Source organism: Cupressus sempervirens, chromosome 11, assembly GCF_028749045.1.
Source record: "Cupressus sempervirens isolate cs-2001-9-10 chromosome 11, ASM2874904v1, whole genome shotgun sequence".
Classification (NCBI taxonomy): Eukaryota; Viridiplantae; Streptophyta; class Pinopsida; order Cupressales; family Cupressaceae; genus Cupressus; species Cupressus sempervirens.
This window is the reverse complement of record NC_143128.1, coordinates 181004659-181031600: the sequence shown is the minus strand read 5'-3', so window position 1 is coordinate 181031600 and position 26942 is coordinate 181004659. Positions and strand designations below refer to the sequence as shown.

Here is a 26942-nt window from a genome sequence, read left to right as displayed (position 1 = left end):
ACAACTTGGGTTTATGGGACTGGAAGCTTACACCAAGAAGATAGCTGACAAATGTAGCATCAAGCAGTGTCCATAGACGAACAAGTAAAATAAATGAATAAGGCAAGAGATATCACGAAAAAGATTAGATATTTGTCCTCAAAAAGAAAAAGTCCAACAATGACTGATATGGCTGGCAGCTACCAGAGGCCTTGTGGTGAGGCTAAGTGCTATGAGAGGAGTGTCGTTGGCAAAGAGGTCCTCTGCGGGGTCTCACATATCTAGAATGGCCCGTGTTAGGGATATTGCACAATCGCTTCAAACCCTGACCCAAAGCTAAGGGTGAGAAGAAGGTCATAATAAGTTGTGCCTAGGTACTCCTGGAAAATGATAGTTGTAAAGTATGGTCACGAAGCTGTAAAGACTCACGGAGATAGAGCACAATGCAATGTTGATCTGTGTACCTGAAGAATCAATTATAGAAATTTGGAAGAAAATAACAAATTAAACAGTTAAGGCTTCAACTTTTAATTTGTCATTAAAATCATATGATTATCAATAAATATTTTTCTTATATCTAAAAATAATTTAATTGCAAAATATCTTGAAAAAACAAAAGATTAATTGAGAAAAAAGCATGTTATAACTAAACTTATATATGCATGTGAAAACAAATATACTAAAGATAGAAAAGCAAGTATAGTATTTGTTACATGATTTGAGAGATCAAAGACATGCAAAAAATACTAATTGCATATTTATAAAAATTTAATTTAATTTTTAAATTCATTTATTAAAAATAAATAAATAAATCGTAAACTTTGTAACATATTAGATTTATTTCTTTTGGGTTCCAAAACAGAGCATTACAGACATCATACCATTCTCTTAACAGACGATGAATTCCTCTATTCGATTCACGAAATTGCAAACCACCTCCAATCTCATGCTCTCTCTCGATCACTCTATTATAAATTATCTTTAGTGCATCAAATTTATCGCATGACTAGGATCAACAACTTACAATTACAATTTTGTAATCATAAAATATTACTCCATTATAGTTGAACTGTGTGACCTAAACAAAACAGTGCATTCATAATTAAAATTTGTCATCATAAAATATCACTCTCAATTAAAGCTAATCTTTGGTGCATCAAATTTATTATATGTATCTAGAAATAACGACTTACAATTTCTATGCTAATACCTTAATAACATCCACTTCATATAAGATTTCAATTACCAAATGTCAAGCAGAAATCAAACACAATGGGGTCTTTTGTTCATACAATGGACTACAATTTATAATCGTAAAACATTACTCTTGATTATAGTTGTGAAGTGTGATTTAAACAAAATAGTGCACTCTAAATTATAATCTGTAATCATTAAAATATCCCCTCAATTATTATTAATCTTTGGTGCATTAAATTTATCATAAGTGACTTAATTACTTGTGGCTGTTGTTTGCATCCGTTATGCATAGATGGGTCAAAAGGTGGTTGTTTCAAACTGTCCCATCTAAAACATATTCCCTCTTCTCCTAAATATATATTTTAATTCGTAACGGTCACATACTTTTCAATAAAGATCATTCATTAATAACCTCTTGGACTTGTTTAATGTCAGGCTTTCTGTTCAATTTGAATATTACTTCTCTTACGAGGAAAATAAATATTCATATTCAGAGAAAATTTAAACCTGAAAGATCGCAACATTTGTCCTGGTTAAAAACTTCAAAATCAGATTTCAAAATAAAAGCACTTAGTTACCGAAACCTAAAATGATGAAAATTGGCCGTTGTCAATTCTGATATTGAAATACAACCTTCACTGCCAGAATAGGCAGTGTAGTACATAGCTAAGTGATAATGATGCCTCAGAGAAGCACTGCAACTAAAGATTGAACGATCAGCTTTAGAATATACAAGCACCAAGTCATCAAAATCCTTAAAATAACTCTTAAACGGTGAATCTTTGTGGTCTTCAACTGAGAGATGATGGTGCAAGCATCAGGGACAATTACAAGACACCAAAATGTACTACACAGCTAATCAGAAATGAAGACCAACATGTGCTTTATTTAATGCTTGGAAAAAAAGGCAGAGGAATACAAGAATAGTGTAGTACAGAGCTAACCAGAAATGAAGCCCCATATGGGTGCTTAATTTGATCCTTGGATAATTAGATATCAAATACAAGCACCAAGTTACCAAAACCTTGTATAACTCTTGAAGGTATCTCTGGTACCCAACTCAAATATCAAAATACAAGCAAGCACCAGTGACAATTACAGGGCCACGCGTATAGTACAGAGCTAACTGGGAAGAAGCCCCAGACAGGTGCTTTATTTAATGCTTGAATAAAAGGATACAAAAAGCCCCCCATGACACCAGTGTGGGGAATTATTTTATATGAAATGCTGTACATTTCTCACATACCATGAATGGATATATTACACTTGCTGAAGATTTGGACGAAGTCCAATAAAGAATCATTTCTTTGATGAACAAATTAGAAATGCAATAAATCACACTAAGACTGGCCGCAGAAAATTATAGCTACTCACCTTCAAATTTCATTTAAGCTCTAAACAATTCACTACCTAATGTTACAACAGCTGTTCCTTCAACTGTGTCTGCTGTCTGTCCCCTTTCTTTTTCCAGAATTCGATCAAGCTCCTTCATGACTTCATTCATTGTAGGTCGTCGCTCGCCCAGAATTTCTAAACATTGGAAAGTCAGGTCCATAAACTCCTTTACAGCCTCAGTGGTAAAATTCTGGTTCATTTTAGTATCAATAAGAGCGACAAGCTTGTTTGACTCCCAAAGAGATTGAGCCTTCAGAGACACCAAGAAAACTAGTAAGTGCTGTCCGTCAAATATCAATTTTGTGTCTTACAGATCAAAATACTCCACAATTATCTTACAGACTAAAATGCCAAATTTTTATCAAGCTCTGACATAATGTTACAAATAAATGTCTAGAAAGTAAGACCTCAAGACCTCAACAGAAGGATAGAGAGTATACATTGATAATGAATTCTTTCTTCTGGGTATGATTGTGTAATAGTTTTTTACTGTCATTGTTTCGGATCACACAACATGATCCATCATCAGAAAGCAAGAAAGCCAAAGAGTGGCATTTTAAAATTTTGAACTTGTGACATTTTAGAAATTGAGGATACTATCACCCAATGCCAATAAATATTTAGTTATTACTGCTGATGAAACTAATGTCAAAGAAGCAATTTTAATGTATAAAGTGATGGTTTAAATCATACTCATTGTATTTTAGAAAGTTTGAGAAATCTACGTAATATCATGTTAATGCCAAGTAACATTTAGTTATTACTCCCTATAAAAATTAATGCAAGAGAAGCATTCAACAGTAAGTGCCAACAAAGAGGATGTCATTTTCTGTATTGAAAACAAAAGAAAAGAAAAAGAAAAAGCATATCTTAATATTGAAGCAACAAAAAGAACCACCAAAAATATTCTTCATTCAACAGACAAATGTTGAAAGCTTTGGGAGAAATCGATGCCTATGATGAAATGGAGTTTTGGAAACTATAAACAAGCTCGCAAATAGTTCTTTGCTTGAAACTCTCAAACCAGATTTTTTTTTTAAAATTGTGTGATAAATTTTTTTAGAAGGCAGAGTTTGCAAATTCATAATTATTTCATTTGATCTACCAACAATGTTTAGAAGGTCTTATTTAGATAACTACTGGATGATAAATGTCTTCCCACCAACCAACTATACATCACTTCTTTCCTGGTTTCATTCTGTTAAATATATTAACCAATGGTCGAAAATGAACTCACACCAACGAACTATACACAACTCTCCTGGTTTCATATTCTTTATGTTTATGATAGCAACCAACAATCCAAATGTCTCTACACCAACCAACTATAGATAGCTTCTCTCCTGATTTCAGATTCCTTTTTATATTTATCAATGGTCCAACATAGCTCCACATGGCATAGAAACAGCATCCATGCTACTCAAGAGTTAGCACTTTCATCAATGCCTATGATTAAGTAATAATGCTCAAATACCAATATCAAAAAATAAGGTACTGCTGAAATGCACAAAGCTTAAAACCTCCTGCAACAGAATAATCATAACTAATGCTTCCGCTATTCAATCTTTCTTATTATACTCATTTAACTTACTGGTATTAAATATAACTGGAGGAAGTACTAAATGCATGTCCACAAAATTGAGAAACAACATAAACACAAAATTTTGATGCTGTAAAAACAGAAAATGAAATAGTATTCACAGGTTACACCATAAACTTTCACGTTTCCCAACTTAAATAGATTAATGCACCCACTAGATAATAACCAATGCCCAAAATATTGACATGAGGTGCGAACAGGATTGTAAGATACCCAATTCACTAGGTTTTGTTCGGATGCTGAGGAATTCAAGCTTAACGCCTCATGCCCACTTATAAGCTCAATAAGGAACACTCCAAAACTATATACATCACTTTTTTCATGCAACCTCCTTGAGGTGTTGAATCTGCACCAACACAAACTTCCTTAAGACAACTGGGTAATAATTTTAAAATGTAGGCAAAATAATTAGCATACATCTTTTCAAGCAATCCACATTTTATTTAAGTAAAAAGAGTAGAAAGTTCTGATACAAAGACTACGAAAAACTAAAAAGGATATATTATATTTTATTTTTTTGTTCTTAAGAAAGAAAGTTTATATTCTTCCTTAAGACAAAATAATTAGCATACATCTATTTATGCAATCCACATTTTATTTAAGTGAGAACAGAGTAGAAAGGTCTGCTCCAAAGACCACAAAAAACTAGAAAGTATATATTCTATTATATTTTCTTGTTCTTAGGAAAGAGTGTACTCTGGGTCTAGGAACACATCCACTGGAGATGATGAACCAGCGCCATGGATCCCAGCCAGCAGCCGAGAGAGTCCAAAATCAGTCACCTTTGCAATGTAGTTCTCATCCACAAGGACATTACTGGTTTTGAAGCCCTTGTGAATTAGAGGAGGTGACAGTGCATGCAAGTGCTCAAGACCTGGAAAATTCATGCAAGACTAAACAATTATTCCAGATAAATATTTTTTGCAAATTTGACAATTCTAAATATCATCCCCAGGAAGATGCATATGATTTTTTGTCCCCCACTCAATAGGGCCAAAGATTACATTTAAATAGCACAATTAACATGTTTCTCATGGAACAGTTGGTTGAATTCTGTTTTTTATACCAAGGGAAAAAAAATTGCCACCAAACATTAACAATCATTCCTTATCTATTCCAAAGTGAATTACCTTTAGCTGCATCCAAAGCAATAGAGAGGCGTTGTCTGAAGTCTAATTTTCCAAGAGAGTTCCCATCAGAATCTGTATTACCAGGGACAGAGAAAAATTTATAACATCCTACCACAGTTCACAACAGGATGCTGAACACCTAAATACTGTATCATAATAGATTCTTACCATACAAGTGATTACATACACTCCCATTTGGCATATAATCATAGACTAACATCTGCTGGTCATTCTCTTGACAGTAACCAAGGAGGCTCACAAGATGCCTATGGTATATGCGGCATAGGTATTGTACCTGAATGTGAAGCAAGAATGTGTCAATCACCCAAAAGTTAAAACACGTAGTATACCTGTGTATCAAGTATTATGGCAGACTATAAATCAAAGAAGATATTCACGTGAACCCTTTAGTAACCAAGTATTATGGCAGACTGTAAATCAAAGAACATATCTACGTGAACCCTTTAGCAACCACCTGTCAGAATGATATACAAAACAGTACATAAACAGAAAACCCAAAGAAAATCCAACCAGCCCTCATTATGTTTTTATACAGCCAAGAGAGTTCGTAGAATGAGAAATGTTGCTATAGTCATCATAAAAAATGTCTTGTCAAATAATAAGTTATCCTATATAATGTCCAACTCAATTCTAGGATACAGTAATGGGCACAAATTACTTCGGCAGTAACTGCATAGAGTTCCTTCTGTATAAGATAGTTGAATGCACTGGACACACACTATCATACAATACAAATTCACCTCGTTGTCTTGTGAAGTGATAGAAAATAAGTCTAACGTCTATATTATTTGTCAGTTGTATGTAATCCATTAGTTCTGCAATTTAGTTGAGTAGCACAACCATGCAAACTCATTATTCATGAATCGGCAAACTAATCAAGGAGATTGCAAAAAACCATAGATGGAAAACTCGCCGAGTTTCCTAGCTCGGCGAGTTTTTAACCAGTTAACTCGCCGATTTAAAAACTCGGCAATCTGGTAAAAACTCGCCGAGTAATCGACGAGTACTCGGCAAAAACTCGGCGAGTTTTTAGGAAAAACTCGCGATTTACTGGTGAACGCGGCCTGTGACGGATTTAAGCGGCAGTGAGTGTGTTTTTTCTCATTCTTTCTTATATTTGCATTGTTTAGAACCTTGAGGAGTGAAGAGAAGAAGGTTTGGAGGCATTCTTGGCTGATTGCAAGTGATTCAAGGCGGATTTGAGTGGATTGTAGAGGATTCTAACTGATTTTAGAACACAAATTTCTTTCCAGGTATGTTCATCTTATCATAGTTTGAAAACTTTTTATAGTTTTATAACAAATGTTCTTTTGTTTTTGTTGTTTTTTGTAAATGTTTTCAAATCATTTAAAATCATTTTGGATCATTTGAAACCCTAGCTTCTAAGGATATGGTTGAAGTTTGTTGTTTGCTAAGGATATGGTTCAAGTTTGAAGTTTGAATCATTTGAAACCCTAGCCTCTAAGTTCTAACTTTGTTTATTCATTTCTCTATATATTTATGTGTAGGGCAGCGGTCAACCATTAAAAAAATGACAAACCCACAAGAAGAGTGGCCACAAACACCATGCCCATCTGGATATATAGGCACTCGGCCTAAAAATGCAAGAGATAAGGCATGGCGGTATGCCTATGAAGCTCCAAATCCAAATGATATTGGGAAGGTGATATGCATTCCCTGTGAGAGAATTATTTCTGGAGGCATAAACCGCCTCAAATACCACCTTGCAGGCATAAAGAAACATGACTCAAATCCTTGTCTCAAGGTAATTGATGAAGAAAAAAGATTCATCCATGCCCTACTTGCAGCTGCTGAAGAGAAAAAATTGAATAGGGAGAGGGCAAAAATAGCTATGAGGGCAGCCATAGCTGAATTTGAAGGAGCTCCTTTTGATATGCAAGAGGAAGAAGAAGCACTTGAGAACATACCAGGATCTCTTCGTGGCCCACGGATCCGCAAACAAAATTTCTCTTTTACCGGTTCCACTTCTTCTACATCTCCTACTTCTTCATCATCACCATCCAGATCCCCATCAGGGATAGGTGGTTATTTTGTGCCCAGGAACACACCTGGAGCACAGCCATCATTAGAGGGCACTGCATGGTTTAAGGAGGTGCATGAGCAAACTGATATTGCAGCAGCTGATTTTTGGTTTTTCAACAATATCTCAATGAATACCGCTGATAGTCCCTATTGGGTCAATATGGTGAATGCAAAAACAATATCAGGCAAAGGGTACAAGCCGCCTAATCGCAAGGATATGAGTGGAAGGTTAGTATTTTACTATTTAGTAATTGTAAATAATTGAGATTCACTTTAGTTCATTGTTATATTTTAAATCTTAATTGTTATAACTTATTTCCTAATTTTTTACTAACAATTACACTTTATTTAATATTACACTTAAATTTTGTAGGTTGCTTGACAAAGCGGTTGGTAGGGCAAGATTGTTGATAGAAGACCAAAAGAAAGAGTGGAAGAAGTATGGCTGCACCATTTTATCTGATGGGTGGACAGATGGAAGAAGTAGAACCATTATTAACTTCTTGATTGCTTGCAAAGATGATGTGGTGTTTTGGAAATCTGTCGATGCCTCCAACAAAGTGAAAAATGCAGCCACATTGGCTTTAATGTTGGAGAATGTTGTCATGGAGGTGGGAATAGAGAATGTGGTGCAAATAATCACAGATAATGCAGCAGCATATGTGGCAGCAGGTAGATTTAATTTTTTATATTTGAATCAATATGAATCATGAATGTAATGCTATGGTAATATTCAATTTAGATTTGATGTAATTTGTAAATACTAAATATGGAAAGTTTGTTACTGATTATTGATTTTTTGCTAATCTTTTAGGTAGAATCCTCCAAGAGAGGCATCCCACACTTTTTTGGTCACCTTGTGCAGCACATGTCCTTGACCTTCTTTTGGAGGACATAGGAAAACTTGATTGGGTGAGTCCAGTTGTGGAAGATGCTAGGCGAGTCACGAAATATATCTATAATCACCCATGGGTTCTCAGTTTGATGAGAAAAGCCACTAAAGGCAAAGATTTGATGAGACCTGCTATGACAAGGTTTGCAACGGTCTTCTTGACGTTGCAAAGTATTCTTGACCACATATTGGCTTTGAAGCAAATGTTTGTGTGTGCTGATTGGGTTGCTTCACCTTACTCAAAGAAGCCCGAAGGAGAAGCTGTGGCACGAATAGTCTTTGATGATAGCTTTTTTGCAAAGGCTAAGAAGATTGTGGAGGTAACTTCATTATATTTTTAGTGTATTCAAGTTTCATTTTCAATTCATAACTTACTATGTTATTAACTAATTTGTATTTTTCAAATTTCAAATGTAGATGTCTCTGCCCCTGGTTCTAGTCTTGCGCGCATGTGATGGGCAGCAATCCCCAATGGGAGGTCTTTATGAGGCCATGGATAGGGCGAAAGAGGCTGTTAGAAGTTACTATCACGGGGACAGTCTCAGATTTGACCCCATTTGGGAAATAATTGATAGGAGGTGGAACAATATGCTCCACCAACCTATTCATGCAGCAGGCTACTTCCTCAATCCCAAATTCAGGTACTATGATAATTGATTGTCCTTGAAGTTGGGATTTTAATAAGTCTTTATTTTACTTTACTTTTTAAGGTTGTGTAGTAAGACTTGATATCATTTTCTATTTGTTTTAGGGCTGATGATTCCTACTTAGATCCTAATGGAGAGGTCATGGAAGGTCTCTCTAAATGCATTGAGAGAATGATATCAAGTGAAGAGGAGAGAGACCTTATTGGGACCGAACAACAAATCTATGTGGAATCAAGGGGTCCTTTGTTCTCTTCTATGCTAGCAAAGAGAGCAAGATCTACTCAAGCACCAGGTAAAGCGTCAAACTTTAAAACTTTTGCTAATTGATAAGTTGTGCTTCTGATTTTGTTTTTTATTGCTTTATAACTTTTTAAATTTTGTTTTGCAGATGCTTGGTGGGCAAGTTGGGGTGGCAATACCCCCAATTTAAGGAAATTTGCTCTCAGAGTCCTATCCCAACCTTGTAGCTCATCCCATTGTGAGCGCAATTGGAGCTTATTTGAGTCCATCCATACAAAAAAAAGAAACAGAATGACTCAAAAACGGCTTAATGACCTTGTTTATGTGCACTATAATCTTAACTTGCGCATAAAAAAGTCACAGCTCTTAGAACTACCTGGTCCGCTTGATCTAGATGAGATAGATCCTTATTCTGATTGGACAGCACAGGAGCCAAGTCCATTGTTTACACCAGATGAGATCGCTGATTTAGAGAGGCAGGCCATGGAGGGGGAGGCTGACACTGATTTTCAGTTCACTATGGATGACATTGAGGATGAGGACGAGGATGATGATGATTCAGGCGAGGATCAGGCATTACCATTAGGAGGAGATGCATCCTCTTCTAGGACGCCGAGCCAGTCAGTAGGGACGTCAAGCGAGGGGGCACAGCCACAGAGTTCACAGTCACGCAGCTCACGCCCTATCCCAGTGCGGGGCACTTCTTCTAGAACTAGACCCCCTCGCTTTCCTGCTAGTGCAAGTGGAAAGAGGAAGATGTGATTGACATTGTATTGATGTATTTAGACTTTTAGTATTTACTTCTAGTTTGACAGATTGAAACTATTTAGTAATTTACTATTTTGCTTCCTACCATGAGCATTCTGCATGAGAATGCAATTTTGTACGCATTATGCATTTATATATATCTAAACTTTGTTTCTTTCTTTTGTATTGTCTTTAATTAACTTATTAGATGCATCTTCTCATTAAATTTTGCAAAATAAATGTATTTTTAATTAAATTTCAGCGGTTTTTTAGGTTCCCGAGTTTTTCCCGAGTTTTTTTTTTTAAATCGCCAAGTTTTTCCCGATTAAACTTTTGGGGGGCTTGGCGAGTTTTTGCATTTGGCGAGTTTTCCAACTATGCAAAAAACAATTGCATGATATGAAACTAGTTGCAAACTATCTTCTTAGAAAACAGAAAATAGGCAATCACCTGCACACAATGTTCAGCTTAAAGACACTGATTCGAACTGAACCTTGAAAATCATCATAAATTAGTTGATTGAGATGGTTAGCTGTACTTCTCTTAGTTCATGTGGCTCAAGAACTTAACATTCTTTAACTTCTCTAAGAAAGAGTTAAACAAGACAGAGTTGTATGAGCCTGACTTGAGACGAGGAAAGAGTTGCATGGGGGCTCAGAGATATTTGAACTTTGAAGAATAAGTTTCAAGTGACTTTTTTTGGCTTGTAAAAAACTGATTCAGTTTTCTAGGAACCCACAATGCCATGTTTGGCTTCTTAAAAACATGTTCATCTTATAAGGAACCTGTGCTGCAAAGTTTGGCTTTATAGAGCATGTACATCATTAAACAGCATTACCTTGTCTTGATATGAACTCATAAGATATGGAAGAGAAAAATAGAACCTAGTGTCCAAACAGAAGTTTGGTTGGTACTTCTTCCATCTTTTTTGAGAGGCATTAGAATGTTCTGTACAACCCAGGTGCATAAATGCAGTGTAACACCAGCATGTGGAGACTTTGGGACGGAGGGATGCCTGGACGAGTTTCCAGGATGGGAAAAAAAGGGGCCTCAATTTGAGGATGGCAGGGAAACGGTGGGGGGGCGGAGGGAAGGGTGCTGCATACTATACATATAGAACATGAAATGCTAGCTATGAAATAATGTTTCAGTATAACATGCCAAAATTTAAAGACTTGCACATAGAAAAATTGCAACACAAACCAGAACCATTGAACATTCAGCATAGTAATATCATATACCCAATAATAACATTCATAAATCAAAATTCAAATAGAAATCCAAATTATCAGCAAATAGGAGTTATATTAATTCTAGCAAATATTAATTATATCATAAAGATGATTACAATGAGCAGCATCATGCATGATATGAATCATGATCAATATCAAAATGAGTACAAAATCATGTCAAAGTGACAAAATGTAGCGATGGGAAGCCTCTAATCATGCCTCTTATAATCCCCCAAGCCAAAGTCCTCATCACTGGAACTACTGGACTCCTTGTGCTCAAGTTCTGCAAAAGGAACACCAACCAACCCTACATCTGTTTTTGCTGCAATCTCGTCCTCATCAATATGAGATGAATCATTTGGCTCTATATCGCATTGTGCTGCTACGCTCTATGTGTACATGTGTGTGTGTTGAGATCTACGACATGCAAGACACTGCGTACCACAACTAGCTTCTCCACTCTCTTGGAGGTAAGTTTGTTCCTCTTAACAAAGTGGATGAAGCACCCAAGCACCCAATCAGAGGTAAGTTTGTTCCTCTTAACAGAGTGGTTAAAGCACCCAAGTACCCCTAATGTCCCCAAGCACCCAAGTTATGCGATGCTTGGGCGGCAGCAGTGAGGGTACTTGGATAATCCAAGTACCCGTCCTGGGGAATTCCCCAAACCAGGCTCCTGGATTTTGGGTTGGGTGCGCATCCCCAAGTTTCACTACATAAACATACCTCTTGTGGGTCATGCAAAGGCATGGAGAGTGCATTAAAGATCTAATTAAGAGTTCTTGAGGTCAAATATGACTGCATATCATGCATGCTACAAACTTTTAGATTAGTTTGACCTTGCATTTATTGGAAAGGCTTGATTAATCATAATATCTATCAAATGTCAACATGTCAAAACCCGATGAGATAGAGCTTTAAAAATACACAGAAACATTCCAATAAAGAGTAGAGGCCCATAAGGCATGCTGGCTAGGGTGACCTAAAACATTAACCTGCCTCTATTATTTGCTCCAGTGAATCTTGGAGTCAAGTGGAGGATAGAGTGTGCATAATCATTCTTATTGTGCACTTTCTTTTATTTAATAATCATCACGCTTAATAAAAATGTACAAGGAGTATGGAACAAATCAAGGAAGAAGTTCCAAGAGACTTTGTGGGGGCAATCTACAATTGGCCTGCATACATATGGGATCTTAATTAGCAGCACTTTTTGCTAATGTTAAAACACAAAAAGTTCTGTAAGAAACCCAAAAGGCAAGATTAGGCAAACCAGAGCAACTTTGTCAATAAGTATTACAACTAGTGATCAAAATAGCAGTTTGCGAATGAGGATAACATGTAGAATACTTGTCAATGAGTGTTATAATAATAACATCATACCAGATCATCCTTTTTAATTTTTTGTCCGTCCTCATTCAATCATCACTGCTCCTCTCGTGCACTCCATGTCAACCTATTACAATATTTTGTGGCAACATTGAAGCCATTTCTAGTTAGGAAATGGTATCCCATAATTAAACTTGGGCTGAAAGTCTGCCATCCTCATTCAGTGGTATATGCTTTATCGAGAATTAATGGAGGGAGAGTACCTGACATGAATTTGACAGCAATAGAGCATTTTCAACTTCTTTTTCTTTCATTCTACAATCAGACACCACATGGCATTAATCCTTAATTATGATCCATACTTGTCTATTATGTATCATTGACTGTCAGCTAGTAGATTGAAACTTTTGCGAAACTCGATATGGAATAGAACCTAGAAAGTAATGATCCACTTATCCTCCTAACACTTTAAGGAACCAAACCCAACAAAATAACTTTATAAAAGTTTTGCCTCATAAAACCTTTGAAGAGTATTACAGGTTACTCTTTATAGCTGCATCATCCAATCAAAAGGCGATCAACAATGTTAGGAACTTTTTACGTGTCATACCTCCTTTACCTTCAAATCTCCATCCATTCAAAAATGGCAAGGTCACTCACTTCTGTACATTTGAAAATTATAGTGCATAACGCACTCAATACAGCTGCTAAATCAAGATGTTACTTGTTTTTTTGAACAAAGTGGAGCCAAACAGCTCATTCCTAGAAGCATTATTAAAAATTTCAAGGCAAGGCCTTGAAAATAATGCAATGCTATAGCTTCTGCTTCAAATGAAGTGTTTTTAGACTACAATATGTTCATCTATACTTATTGATTACCACATTACCTACTAGAGCAGATTTACATTTAAAAGCAAGCCTATTTTGGTTGTAGACATCATGAAATCTGTTGAAGACCTTTGGAATTCAAAAGTCAATAATCGGCATCTACTACAGTACTATCCTGTGAGACCATCGCCAACATAATTGTCTAGATAAGAAGTAAAAGAGCTCAGGGAGGAATTTTGTCACCTTCTTGTAATACGCTATAATGTAATTAACTCACTAAGAAGCCTCGGATTTAAACATAACATATGCACACCCACAATATTAACTTGCTTATAGATATTAAGCCTTCACCAACTGTTGCAGTCTATAAACTAATCTTCAGTCCAGTTTCTCCAAATTTTTAAGCTTCCAAGGGTCGAAATTCATAGCTAGATGTTTTAGTCTTTAGACAACCAGAACTATTTAATATGCTTAGCTCTGTTTATTTTTTAGCTTCCAATTAAAACATAGAATGAACTAAAAAAGAAACAAATGCAAACCATGCTGCCAAAGAGAAATGTTTAGGTTATAGGATATCATTTTACCTCATTAACAAAGTCCAGACTAGGACTGCTCCTTCGTGTTTTGATGGCAATTATCCGCCCATCATGAAGTATGCCTTTGTATACTAGTCCAAAGCTTCCCTGGCCAATCAGCTTATTCTGAGTAAACTGATCTGTTGCATGCTCAAGCTCAGCAATACTGAATACCCTTGCTCGAGGAATCTCACGGAGAGGAACGGCACCTGCCACCATGGGAGATTCATGTCCTTTTATCCATTCCACTGGAATAAAACTTGCAAAATGTCAAAAAGCTTAAACTGGTTGATAATTAATATTATTGTAATTTCAAATATCTCCCATCAAAATACAATAACTGCTTTGAATGTAAAATACTTGGAAACATTTACGCAAGCTTCTAATTTTAGAAAACTGAAAGACTACATATTATTCATACTTTAAATGCATGAACAGTTGTCAGATGTTTTCCACTTGCACAGATAATTAGTTATTACCCTGCACAGATGGTTCTGAAGAGCTGGTCTCAGAAGTTCTACTTGAATATCTCTTGCAACGCATCAAATAGATGTATACAAGAGCAATTACTATTCCCACAAGAACTATAGCACCAAGTGCACCTCCAACTATTGCTCCAACTTTGGATTTCGCCTTCCCAGCACGACTACTCTGAGGAATGTCTGGGGAACTGAATGTTAATGCAGGAGCAGCTGAAGTGAAAGTTAGTGCAGGAGCAGACGATGGCCCACATACTGATAAATTGAAACTGCCAGAAGTTGAGCATAACTCAGCATTGCCATGCACCCTTCAGAAAACATTAAAATAGTCAAAAACATGAAAACATTTTGTCAGATTTCTCTATATAAATATTCAAGCTATTGGACCCAGCATATTCACCCAAAAAACTGAAATCGGTGTACTATAATTTTATTGTTATGGCACATAAAATCAACAACAGAATATTCATAATAATGACAGACCTCGGTATTGCATTTCTCTTGCTTAGTTTTTATTTCTAATGATATTATTTCTGACCTTAGTAATTTTATTCTATGTAGATGATACTAGTTTTGTGTTTTTCCATACATCTTCACAATACTGTGGGTTTATAGATTTTTTTTAACATATTTTCTGGCTATAAGATATTTCATATTTCAAATCATACAAAGGTCAAACCAACCTAGATTAAAATTGAAAACAACAGTGATATCATATGCAATCGAAGTATCACACAATTCCGCACTCACATTCAGGGACTAATGATCTCCAAAAAAAATAGATCACTAGTTGGGACTTGCTAAAACCATCAGATATAAATAACTTTGTATAGGACAACATAAGGAATAGGATACACATAAAAACACAAGCCTAACTTCTTATGATAAGCTACAAGTTGAATGAACTAGGCACATGATATTTATAACCTAGACAAAATATACAATATAGCTATAAACAGCGAAGCTGGGAGATAAATAAGTCAGAGTGAAAGCTGTAGACCAAAGAGACGGAATGTCAGAGAGCACGCACGATATATCCATGACCCTTGAAAAAGCTCCATCAAATGGCAAAGAACCTCTCAGGTGATTGTTCATCAGGGTCCTACATAACACAAGAAACAAGTAACAAAACATTGAATTACTGTAATCAATTTCAATAACTTTCAAATGAACTCCAGAATACTTTATTCTCCAACAGAAATGAAACATGTAGAATTTTATAAAATTCTAATGAAATTTCAAACTCACAGTTCCTTTAGTTTCGGAAGCAGTGCAAGACTTGAAGGTACTCTTCCACTCAAAAAATTATTTGACAGCCGGCTACAGGTAACCACAAGTTACAATAATAACTATGATTTTATAAATAATGGAAAGTACACACTTACAGATCCTAATCAAATTTATATAGAATAGCAAAAATTGTCCTGCTTGGCTCTTCTCAAGTTGTGGCTTTTTTCACAAATCCAAAGGAACTCAAGTTTCAAAATGCAGAATAAGCATTAAAAATGCAAATATTTGACAATATTGCTTGAAAACAATACTTACAGGGAAGTCAACTTCTTCAGATTTCCAAGTCCAGAGGGTATACGTCCTCTTAAATGGTTGTCATCCAACCATCTGTACGGAACTAAAAACCATATACTACTCAAAATATAACAGTAGAGGCAGAAATCCAACTTTATAGGACCTACTCAATGTTGAGAAATTTATTTTGTCGCCATGATAAATAGCATAAACAATGGAAGTATTAAATAGATTATTAACAACTTACAAAGTAACCAAACTTGTCAAATTTTGAATGGCAGGAGAGATAACACCTTCCAGTTCGTAGCCTGTGAGCTTCCTGAAATAAAATATAATAAGTTATCCGTTTACAGCACATTTTATAAACTAAATTAAAAAAATAAATCTGTGATTAAGATTAAATTATTCATCAATATATCTAACTTGATAAACAACCCATAATATCTTTTTGCACCAGATGCTAAGCAGATGATTGCATGCAGCGTAGAGGATACTTGGGTTAGAGAAGTTAAATCCAAGTAACTATCTATCAAAATTAATTTTCTGCAAGACAAATTTTACCATAATTAAGGAATTTATTGTTATGAAAACACATCAGCAGAAGTGTGACCTTTGATGATGCTTTTTAAAATTAAACTTATATTTCTGTTTGCTCTTTTTGGTACAGAAAGGAACATAAATTGTTAATTACTGCTGCTATTACCATATGTTGCTGATATACCCTGTATGTTTTATTACTTTTTGTGCTTCGCTATTAACTGTTTAGTTGTAGAGCATATTAGACTGATGCCTGCTTATGATTGATGAATCCAACAAAGCAATCTGAGGAAAGTTCCATGTCCTTGTTTGCAAACAGTAGTTTTAAAAGTGGACAAAGTGATAACAAACAGAACTAGTGATCAAGAAAGCAGAAAGGAGAATCGGTAGCTGTGGAGGATGAATCATTTGTATTCTATCAAATGTCAGACAAATTACAGTTTCAGTAAAGAAAACTATTCATTATTGTACTAGATTGGAAAGCTCAAGGATTGTTGGGCCGGAAACAGAACAAGAAATGACATCATCATTTAGAAGGTTTCATTCTGATCGTCCTCAGCTACAGAAAAGAAAAGGAAAACACTTCAGCCAGTTCATTGCCCCCAAAAAAGAAGGATTAATAGGAGTGTAATGACAGATAAAGATGCTTGGAAACCACTCAGGCCAGTTGATTGCCCTCAAAATATAATTATATAAGAGTTTAATGAAAAATATTAGACTTTAGGAGGGAAATGGGGGTCTTAGTACAATATCATTTTTCTCTCCCTCAAACCTGTTTTTGCTACTATGATTAATACCATCAATGCAATGTCAAGATCCAAAGCAATTGCAAATAATACTAAAATATTCACCATGTTCATTATCAGAAACAATAATGGTAGATGTCAAAGTGAGTTTGTTAACCTGATACTGGTGGATTGGATCCAATAGATCACAATTTCTTGAAATTTTTTAAATTGGATATAAATTCCTGAGGTTCAGGTGAACCTTATTTCTGTGGTGCAGCGTAGGCAACAAATAACATGACACATATGGTCAATTGCCATGTTTGCCATTCAGAACCTTTTTGTTTAACAGTAGCATGGTGGTTTTCTCAAAATGCATGCATCTGGCCTTCTACAATATCAAGCTACAACTCCCCATTCATATTTCTCATAAAATTTCCTATAGATCAAAGTTTTTTGAAAATTTTAAGATTGCATATAAATTCCTGAGGTTCAGGTGAGCCTTATTACTGTGGTACAGCATAGGCAACAAATAACATGGTACATATGGTCAGTTGACATGATTCACATTCAGAACCTTTTTGTTTAACAGTGGCATGGAGGTTTTCTCAAAAAATATGGATCTGGCCTTCTAAAATGTCAAGCTACAACTCACCAATCATAATTCTCATAAAATTTCCATGGACCAGTTAGAGGTTAATCATCCCCCTGTCCCCTTACCTTATATTCAGATGGTATAATAAGAATCTTAATTGATTGGTAAAACATTTTGTTTGGTTATTCTGAATGCCTGCTAAAGTAGTTTCTGTTCTATTCATGAATGGGTGAAAATGAATTTTACCATCACATCCAGGACTACAGAATCTTAGTTGTAGCAAATCCAACCTCCAAACAAATCTTAATTTTATCTGCCCATACATATAAAGTAATGTTTAAGGTAAATATAAAATCTTCCTTCTCAGAATTTAAAGAAACAATCAATAATTATTAATAACTACTCAATCCTTTAACCATTCTACTAGGCATTCCGATGCTCTCATTTAAGCTTGAAATGATTCATAGTTGCTTCTGCTAATAATTTCTATTTAATATTTATGCAATTAATTCAAGTATCAGATCATTGTTAGTCTGGGGATCTCATCAACTTTCAGGTTCATGGAATCTTTTAAATAAAAACTGAAAAACTACAACCAGTTGTATTTTTTTTTTTAGTTTGTTTACAAGAATTAGGCCATCATAATAAATCCCTAGTTTGGAAATCTTTATAAAGCTAGCACGCATTTATTTGTTTTCTGCAATGGGTCAAAATGATCAATATAGGCCTCTAAGCTACAAGATTAACCAAATAGCTACTGCAAGGATCAAAGACAGAGACAAAGAGCTTACACAGCAATGACAGTGGAATTGTGAAACTTTCCAGAACATTGGACACCAATCCATGATTGTAAGCATGGTTCTCTTCCCATCCAGGTCTTCAAACTTGATGGGTCTCCAGCAGCACTCTTAAATGCAAGTAGAACTTTGGCTGAAATTGATAAAATGACAAACTTTATCTTTTTGTTTCGAAAGATTGTTAAAAACCTCATTGTCCTGGCAGAAAGACTAAACAAGCATTTACAACTGTACTTACCACTTAATCCGATTATAAAGCAGATACTGATAATTCGAAATCAAAAACAAAGAACGGCGCAAACAAGGGCATTGTGTATGTGCGTGCATATGTATATAAATTTTATAAAGTTGCTTCTTAGAGCATTGGCAATCCAGAAACCAAGTTAGCATATGAGACCACCTTCTACAAGCACACAAGTGGCTTTCTGTACATTTTACTCTGGATATTTATTTAAACTTCTAGTTTTGATTTCACAACCAAGCTCAAGGAGCAAACAGGACTTTACCAATCTGCCTGAACTACTTTAAGAGGATCATGCAAATGCTGGTTTATTTAGAGATGATTTAAATACTTGAAAGAAATCAATATTTACAGCAAGACAGAGTTTTCTGCCAACTTTCCAAAAGGCAAAATGTGAAACCACAGAGTTTTTATGTATAGGGAAGTGTGGTTTTGATTCTTGATGATTCACCTTTGCAATGGGCTTTTAACCTTACATGGTGTCCATGAAAAAAACAAAGTGTCTAGTAAACTACACATGCAACATTCTTACCAAGCTCTGGTTATAATCCCCATGTTAATGAAGACTGGCAAAATCTTCAGTCTCAGTAATGTGACAATGGCTTTTCTGCTCGCAGCATACTAAAGGCTCCCTTGTAACTCTTGCAATCCCTTCCTATTGTTTTGTGCTGCACAATTCCATTTGAGCAATTTGAAAGAAGAGTTGGTAATGTTACATGATTGCTCTCAGCCAACTTTCTCATTGATATATTTTATTTTCTTCCTAGCCATTGACAAGGTTGCATTCAGGGGAAACATGGACACTTGGAACACAGAGGAAAGTGAGGAATCCTATGCTGCATCAAGAAAGAATGTATTACACCTAAATGAAAAGAGATTTACTTCACAAGTGAGACCTCTGAGTGTATTCCCTTCCAATCATAGGTGTATCGATTTACTTCACAAGTCGGGCCTCTGATTCAATTCCAGGATAGCATGCCAAGCATCTACTACATAGGAAGACGTTGATTTGCTGCATGCTCTATTGGGCCAAGCTATGAAACTATAGCTCTGTTGGTACAGCTAATAAGACAAGATGCATGACTTGGTGATTTTTCAAAATAGAACTATTGGAGTATCCTAGATTTATCTCTTCGGAGATTATTCTTCAGATGTTAAAGGTGACACTTAACAGTCTGTAAAAATTACATTTGAATATAAGAGTAGTGGTTGGAATCTCAGTTTCAAATGCCTGTTATTATGTTCACTCTTGGGTGAAAGAAATAAAGAATTAAATCACGGTAATCAAAACCATCATAATTGGCTGCAACCAGAAAAAACATATATCAGCCAACTATAGCAAGTGAGTTTCTTTCCCTTGACCAGTTCCGCACTAGCATGTAGTCCTACCTAAAGAAATTCGTAGTAGTATAAATTTTAATGGTACAATAACTATTAAACTTTCATTCCACTTGTGAGATTTCCAAGCTTTCCACACATTTGAGATAATCCAAGTAATCTGTGACAGTTATGAATATTATCGATCTGCAGAAGCCTTGCTGAAAAACATTTTTTAAGATAGAACGGCCAGAGGAACACTTCCCTTTACCTCTCGACATGTATGGTACTTCAACTGTTTTTAAGGTGTTCCACTTAAAATGTCTCATCAAATAAAGCGATCACATACATGTTTAGACCTAGGATTCTACGCCATTGCCAACAAGAGAACGCATTGGACTTCACCTAAGGTAGACATGCCAATAACAATTTTCCATGTTTATACTGATATATGAGAAAAAGGGTGTATACATTGGCATAAATGCAGAAAAAGTTAATATAAGAATAAAACCGGTGGTTTACACACCCTTCTGCTTTCTCAAAGTAGTGTAGTTGGTCAAGAAATGGCACAAGAATGACATACGTTCAACAAAAACAATGAAAACGATCGGTTCACCAACAAAACAATTGAGAACACAGCAACGAGCATAACTTCATAACAAATATCAACAACATACCATTAACCTTTTGTTGAGATTGAGATTCTGTCTGCGTCATCTCAGATGGTTGAAACAAGAGGAGTATAAGCAGTGGCAGCAGCGTCCACTGCAAGTAGCACATTGTCAATGATCATGAGTGCCGAGGGCATTTCCAATGAGTTACGTAGCAGCTGGGCATTTCCTCTTAATTCAGTAAGAAACTTCTATCTTTCAATTCCCATTCCACCTTATGCTGCTATGAATCCATATAACCAGAGCATAGAAGAGACCTATAACATAGAGGCAGAAGCCAATGCGAAAACATAAACCTATAACATAGAGGTGGATTCCAATGCAAGGGACAGAACTTTTCAATGTAAGTGTCCAAAGCTGTTTTCGGAATGGGCCAGGCCAGGGAAGCAGACAAGACAGCTGGAAATGGATGAGAAAGTGCGTTGCAATCAATCACATTCAAAATTGGCAGACAAAAATCAATAGGAATGTAACCTCCAGCAACTTATTTACAACCACTTTTATGCCGCAGTTTAAACCCAAAACAAGATTGAAATTCCCAGCAAAAGTCCAATCATTTCATCATCGAGGAAGCATACAAATTAAGCAATGCAACCACAATCAACGATTATTAGCATCAGTTCCCGATTAAGGTTTCGAGCACGAAAACTGATTTGGAAATATTCAAGGATAATAGTATACCAAAAGGGGCACTGAATTCTTAGCACCGAACTTATTAGGGGTTTAATGTCCAATCACTTCACCGTCAACGGGATATACAGATTAAGCAATGCAGAAGCAATCCACCGTCAGTGTCAACCATCATTACCCAAATAAAGATAGGGAACACGTAACTGACTTGGCAGGCATACAAAGGTACCATACAGAATAAGGCCTTAAACTCTTAGCAAGTTAGCACCAGAAAAAACAGACCAACGTTAAGGTTCAATGCCTAGCCCCTTTGGCATCAAATAAACATTGAAATTGTGCGCTGCAAGCAGAATACCATGATTGACATTAGAGCTTCCAGCACAGGATTGATTGGGAAACACCCAATGTTTCTATGACCGACAGATGTTCTATATTCCAAGCAACAATCTGAACAGATGCGCCTTACGAAAACAGCCAGGGCTCAATACCCAACTATAGCCTTGCATTCCTAGAACCAAACCAAGTACATGGACATTCAGAAAACAGCCAATGCTTCAATGTCGAACAACGTTGTATGCCCACCTAGCTGCAGAAATGTAGATAGATAGATAAAAATTTAACGTCCACGAGGCTAAACATAGGGCATTGCAAGGTTCGATCCAAAACAAGGTTTTAGAACTCTATTACAGTATGGGCATCAAGCACACAAGCAAGGCTCAATACACGTCACGTGTCAACAACTCCAAGAAGACATTAAGTAAATGGGCATTGGGGGAGGAAGGTGTTGGCGCCCCTGGCATTGATTTCATAGAGATGAGCAATGGTTCAACGATAACCACAAGCATACAAAATCAATACGCATTAGCATCATTTCCCCTTTTACCCACTGAGCTATAGAACTTTAGAATCCTAGGGACAACTTGGCAGAATGCAATACAGATCAACTAGCCTATGGGCAGTCATCCCCACCACAGCACACCCACCAAACCAAGTAGTGTAGGAATCTAACCAGATTGGCAGCAATGAATGCACAACACCCTGATGTGCATAGGTACCTATATTGTACATACACAGACGAGGAGCTTGTCTTTGCTTTGCTTTGCTTTCACAGTACAGGAAATAGACAGACAGAAAACAAACACAGACAGACAGAAAACTGCTAAATTGAAAAAGAAAGAGGGCGGAGGGGTCAAAGACTCCGCCCCTTTTGCCAGCAAATATACTTAATTGCCGACTGATTATCACATTACTTCCTTCAACCCACAACTAATATAATGCTCACCACAACCACCACTATAAACTGCCGAGTCCAAAATACCCACTAAATCAAAACAGTTCATACATCACAACCACTACTAAATCTTCAGCTAAAGGTCACAAAATAAAAATACCCAACTAGATAAATAATTCCTACGAATAAAAGTTGGTTCATCCATTTACATTTAATGCTGCTACACATTCCCATGCAAAATCTCACCCCAAAACACGTATAAACATCCCCTTTTTTCACTTGTTTTCAATCGTTTTCCCGATTATTAAAATTGAGGGACACATTAATTGAAAATGGGATTTGGGGAATTCTCTGAACAACCTTTATTGTTACTTGAATTTTTTCCGTTATGCGTACGAATGGAGTTCAGCTGGTCAACTGCTACTGCAGTTTATTATATGTGGTTTACAGCTGGCTATTCATGTAACCACAGTTGGGTTAAGTCCTTCCAGCTATATTTAATTAATCCCTGAATAGATTCTTGCCGAGCTGTCACTGTAATTGTATTCAAGTTATGTTTCATCCGACCTTTTGTATTTTTGTTTTCGTTGAAAAAGAGTTTTCAAGGGTAAATATCTATGGGACCTAGAGTTATCTAGTTTTGAGATGATATGATCTGACGATATGCAGTGAGAACCGTATTCCTTTAAAATAAAGTTCTATGCGCCAGCAGTTTTCCGATTTGCCAAATGGGATTCCAATGGAATAATATGCATGTCGCCTACTTGAAAGGAGAATAAAATCCCTTTTCCATAAATTTGGTGTAACTAGATAAATGTAAGCCATAATAAAAAGTTCGATGTAACAAATACATTAATAAATTGACTCTAGGAGATATTTTTCATAGCAATTCAAATAAATATATTGTTATTGTTTCTTATATGCATTTGAGTGTTATCATTAGTGTCAAATTATGATGCAAAGGAAGGTCGGTTAATAAAAGACAAGTAGTCAGTGAACCTTGATATCGAGGAGATAAAATATTACTAAAGAGGGGTAGATATTGGGTAAAGGTTAAGTCAGCAAACAAAATGAGCACCGAGCATAGTAGTACCCGAATAGTTTGTGGATACCAAGTGCAGTTATGACCGAGTAAGTCTATAACAGAAGGACAGCAAATTTACTGAGCAGAATAGTCAGTATATATTGAGAGAATGATCATGAATGTTTGTAATTGCAAAGAATTTTATGTGTTTGATTCCTATCAAGCTAGGAAACGATTTATAGGGATCAAGATGAAGCTTAGGTAAAATTTATTGGAAATAAAACATGGCTTTATGGATCCCAAGGTGCAAGTATTGACTAATGAAAATAAAGTGAGGAATATTGGTAAGAGTGAATGAATATGGATCATTGATCTAGTTGATTGAGCATTCTAGAAGGATCTAAACCCTAATTAGGTCACATATGACAGAAGCCATGGAATTTCTTTATAAGGAAGATCAAGATTAGATTTAAAGTTGTTGAAGAGTTGTTAAAGGGATGATAGATTGAAAATCAAGCTAAGCTAAGGAGAATAGAGCATTCGAGCAGTAAACAAGGGCAAATTGGTTGAAATCACTTACAGGAAGGTCATATCTGTATAGAGCAAATTGGATTTGAATCAAGCAAAGTAAGTTGCATATTGTCAGATCAATTTACTATTACTTTCTTATCATTGTAGCAAAAAATCTTCTAACAGAGTGGACTTAACAATCTTTATGTAAAATCTATTAACTGAGTGCACACTTAAAGAGTGTTGTTGAATCCTCCAACAAGGTGACCTTTAATAGGTTCTAATGTATTATTCCTAATAGGGTTGTTGGAATATATAGTCTACCAATATAATTAAGAGGGGGAGCGGGGGGGTGAATCAATTATCCAACTATTATCACAATTATCAACCTTATTAAATCTTAGTCATATGAGCAATATAATTAGAAACCACAACAAGATACTCATGCACAATAACACCACATATGTTAACAAGGGAAACCCTTGATCAGAGGGAAAACCCTAGTGGGAAAGATGGCCACAAGATTATGTACTAATATAAATGTTCCTTGTTAGAGGATGGACCCTGTTAGGAGTCTATGAAAACATTCAGTACATATTAGTCCATGTTAGGAGACTTTGAATCCATGTTAGGAGATTCCAACCTTGTTAAGAGTTGTGCCAACCCTGTTAGGAGTTGTAGAAGGTAGATGGACCCATTGTCCAAACAACTTCATGGGCAAGATCACTGAACCCACTGTCCAAATGATATCTATGTTATTCCATGCAGAATAGTAGAATTGAACTGTATTGCTTCTTCCTCTTTCTATGTCTTGTCAACGAGACCTTTGCTCCTTCTGATCTTAATACCAGATCACAAACTCTGCATCCAATAATCCCTTGGATTGCTTACTCGCATTCACCAAACACTCTACTCTTTTTTGCACTTCTTTGCATACTTTGCAATTGATACTCAATGCACACACACTTAACAAACAAGGAAAACATCTTTCTTTTATACCGTATCTTCAAAATATTTCCTTGAGTCGGCCTTGAGGCTTTTGTAATATCCTCGTCATAAAATAGTTTATTAATCAAATCTTTGTTAATGGGCCAATTGATTTAAGATATCTTGGACCCATTTTAGTTTTGTTTCTATAGGTAAGTGTAGATGTCGGCTATCTTTGTACACCCTTGGAAAGTTTTTCCGATAGGTATTTAAGCACGGCTTGTAGGTAATTGTAGGTATGCAATTTTGGTTATTTTCTCTATACTACGAATTCCTGTTGGGATTCTCTATTGTTCACCATTTCAGAAGTGAAAGATCTTCCCTATTTGGTCTTTTCAGTTTCAGTGGGATTCAACCCTCACCCTATTCCGTCACTTGTAATACTTTACTCGGATCTAGAAAATTTGGAGCACCATCATATTGCGAATTGGAGAAGTCACTATGTTTCATTTGATCAAGCTCTCTTTGTGTGAATGAATAAATTCCTTGGCAAAACATTTGTGTTTTACTTTGCATATTGTGTACATTCTATTTGTACTTTCATTCACCCAAGCTCTATCCATTACTAAGTATGACCTCCATAACAAACCTTTCGTACGACCTCCATTGCCATCTATCGTATGGCCTTCATTAATATTGTACGACCTTCATTAATATTGTACGGCCTTCATAGTCACCCCATTGTATGACTACTTTACATATTGTATGACCTTGTTTCGAATCCACCATACACTCCCTCAAGCTCCATGTACGACCTTCAATCATCTTTTGTGTGGTATCCCTATTTGTCATTGTACAACACAATATCTTTGCTCCATCGAATATGTAAGGAAACTCAGGTGCGAAAATAATTTTCTACACTAATCCCTTAAGGAAAGTATTGTGCAAATTCCTATTAAACCCTTACAATTTTAGATTCGATATTATGTAAACAATAATATTGTAGTCAACCATGAATACAGAAAACTGACAAAGAAAGAAAATACATAAACACAAAGATATGCCCGTGAGGAAAAACCATTTGGTAAAACAACCCCACCCCTCCAAAACCTGCACAATGTATTATCTTCAACACAAAGGTTATAACACACTTGCAATGCAAGTTCTTTCAAGACACAGAAGACTTATCCAGTAGCAACCAACAATACACTTTTCACTCTCTCCTATCTGCAACCCTAAAAATGCTTATATCATGCACTTTCCATTCTTAGGGTAACTTCCAAAGAATAACTGTATTAGGGTTTTATCATTCTCCAAAAAAGTAGGAACCCAAATTTTTTTGGGACAATGCCCTGAACCCCGTGCACTAGATGGAGACTCAAGTGTACAGTACTCAATGATCAATTGCCACATGTCTTCACATCTTCACCCATCATCAAATATTCTAAAGATAACTCTTACACATCATAGGAATCCATCATAACCATTTCAATCATGATCTCTTTACACACAATTCAAGATGTCGACACATGCAAGTGGAGTGACACATCAATATGCCAACTGGACATGTACACTCACTTAATTATATTATTTGCAAAAAATACATTTATAAAACAAATAATAGGAATAGGAATTATCCAAGGTTGAGACACCTTATTCCTAACAAAATAGAGTTTATTAACCCTGTACAGGTCTTGCCTACACTACTAGATGACTCCCAATTATTTTCATACAGCTCCTAGTTATTCATCACCATATAGACACATTGTATTTGCATGTCATACACTATTGTGTAGCATGAGGTTAGACTAGTTTACCACCACACAGAGGTCAGGAACATTACAGTGGTATCAGAGCTTTGATCCTACCAGCCTGTGGATAG

The 26942-nt window shown here is 35.9% G+C and overlaps 3 protein-coding genes across 4 annotated transcripts; 2 read left to right on the top strand and 1 right to left on the bottom strand.

Moving 5' to 3' along the window:
- Nucleotides 1–2042: 2042 nt before the first annotated feature.
- Nucleotides 2043–22932, bottom strand: LOC149528790 (Protein kinase superfamily protein). 2 transcript variants are annotated; one of them, XM_089807915.1, is made up of 13 exons: nucleotides 20745–22932; nucleotides 18504–18642; nucleotides 16103–16174; nucleotides 15877–15948; nucleotides 15580–15651; nucleotides 15362–15433; nucleotides 14332–14639; nucleotides 13862–14061; nucleotides 5470–5596; nucleotides 5302–5373; nucleotides 4868–5045; nucleotides 4385–4517; nucleotides 2043–2821 (listed from the first exon to the last, which is right to left on the bottom strand). In XM_089807915.1, exons 1-13 carry the CDS (start codon nucleotides 20845–20847, stop codon nucleotides 2564–2566), a joined length of 1806 nt encoding a protein of 601 aa, XP_089664041.1. In that variant the 5' UTR covers nucleotides 20848–22932; the 3' UTR covers nucleotides 2043–2563. The 2 variants fall into 2 exon arrangements, with proteins under 2 accessions (XP_089664041.1, XP_089664040.1); XM_089807914.1 differs by having other exon boundaries at nucleotides 15332–15433; nucleotides 20745–22398.
- LOC149528792 (uncharacterized) lies at nucleotides 5966–8598 on the top strand. The gene is made up of 3 exons (XM_089811128.1): nucleotides 5966–6009; nucleotides 7739–8037; nucleotides 8180–8598. Exons 1-3 carry the CDS (start codon nucleotides 5966–5968, stop codon nucleotides 8596–8598), a joined length of 762 nt encoding a protein of 253 aa, XP_089667254.1.
- On the top strand, nucleotides 8614–11008 carry LOC149528791 (uncharacterized). Its single transcript, XM_089811127.1, has 4 exons — nucleotides 8614–8898; nucleotides 9009–9196; nucleotides 9293–9834; nucleotides 10853–11008. The coding sequence occupies exons 1-4, from the start codon at nucleotides 8675–8677 to the stop codon at nucleotides 11006–11008; spliced, it is 1110 nt and encodes a 369-aa protein (XP_089667253.1). The 5' UTR covers nucleotides 8614–8674.
- Nucleotides 22933–26942: the final 4010 nt, after the last annotated feature.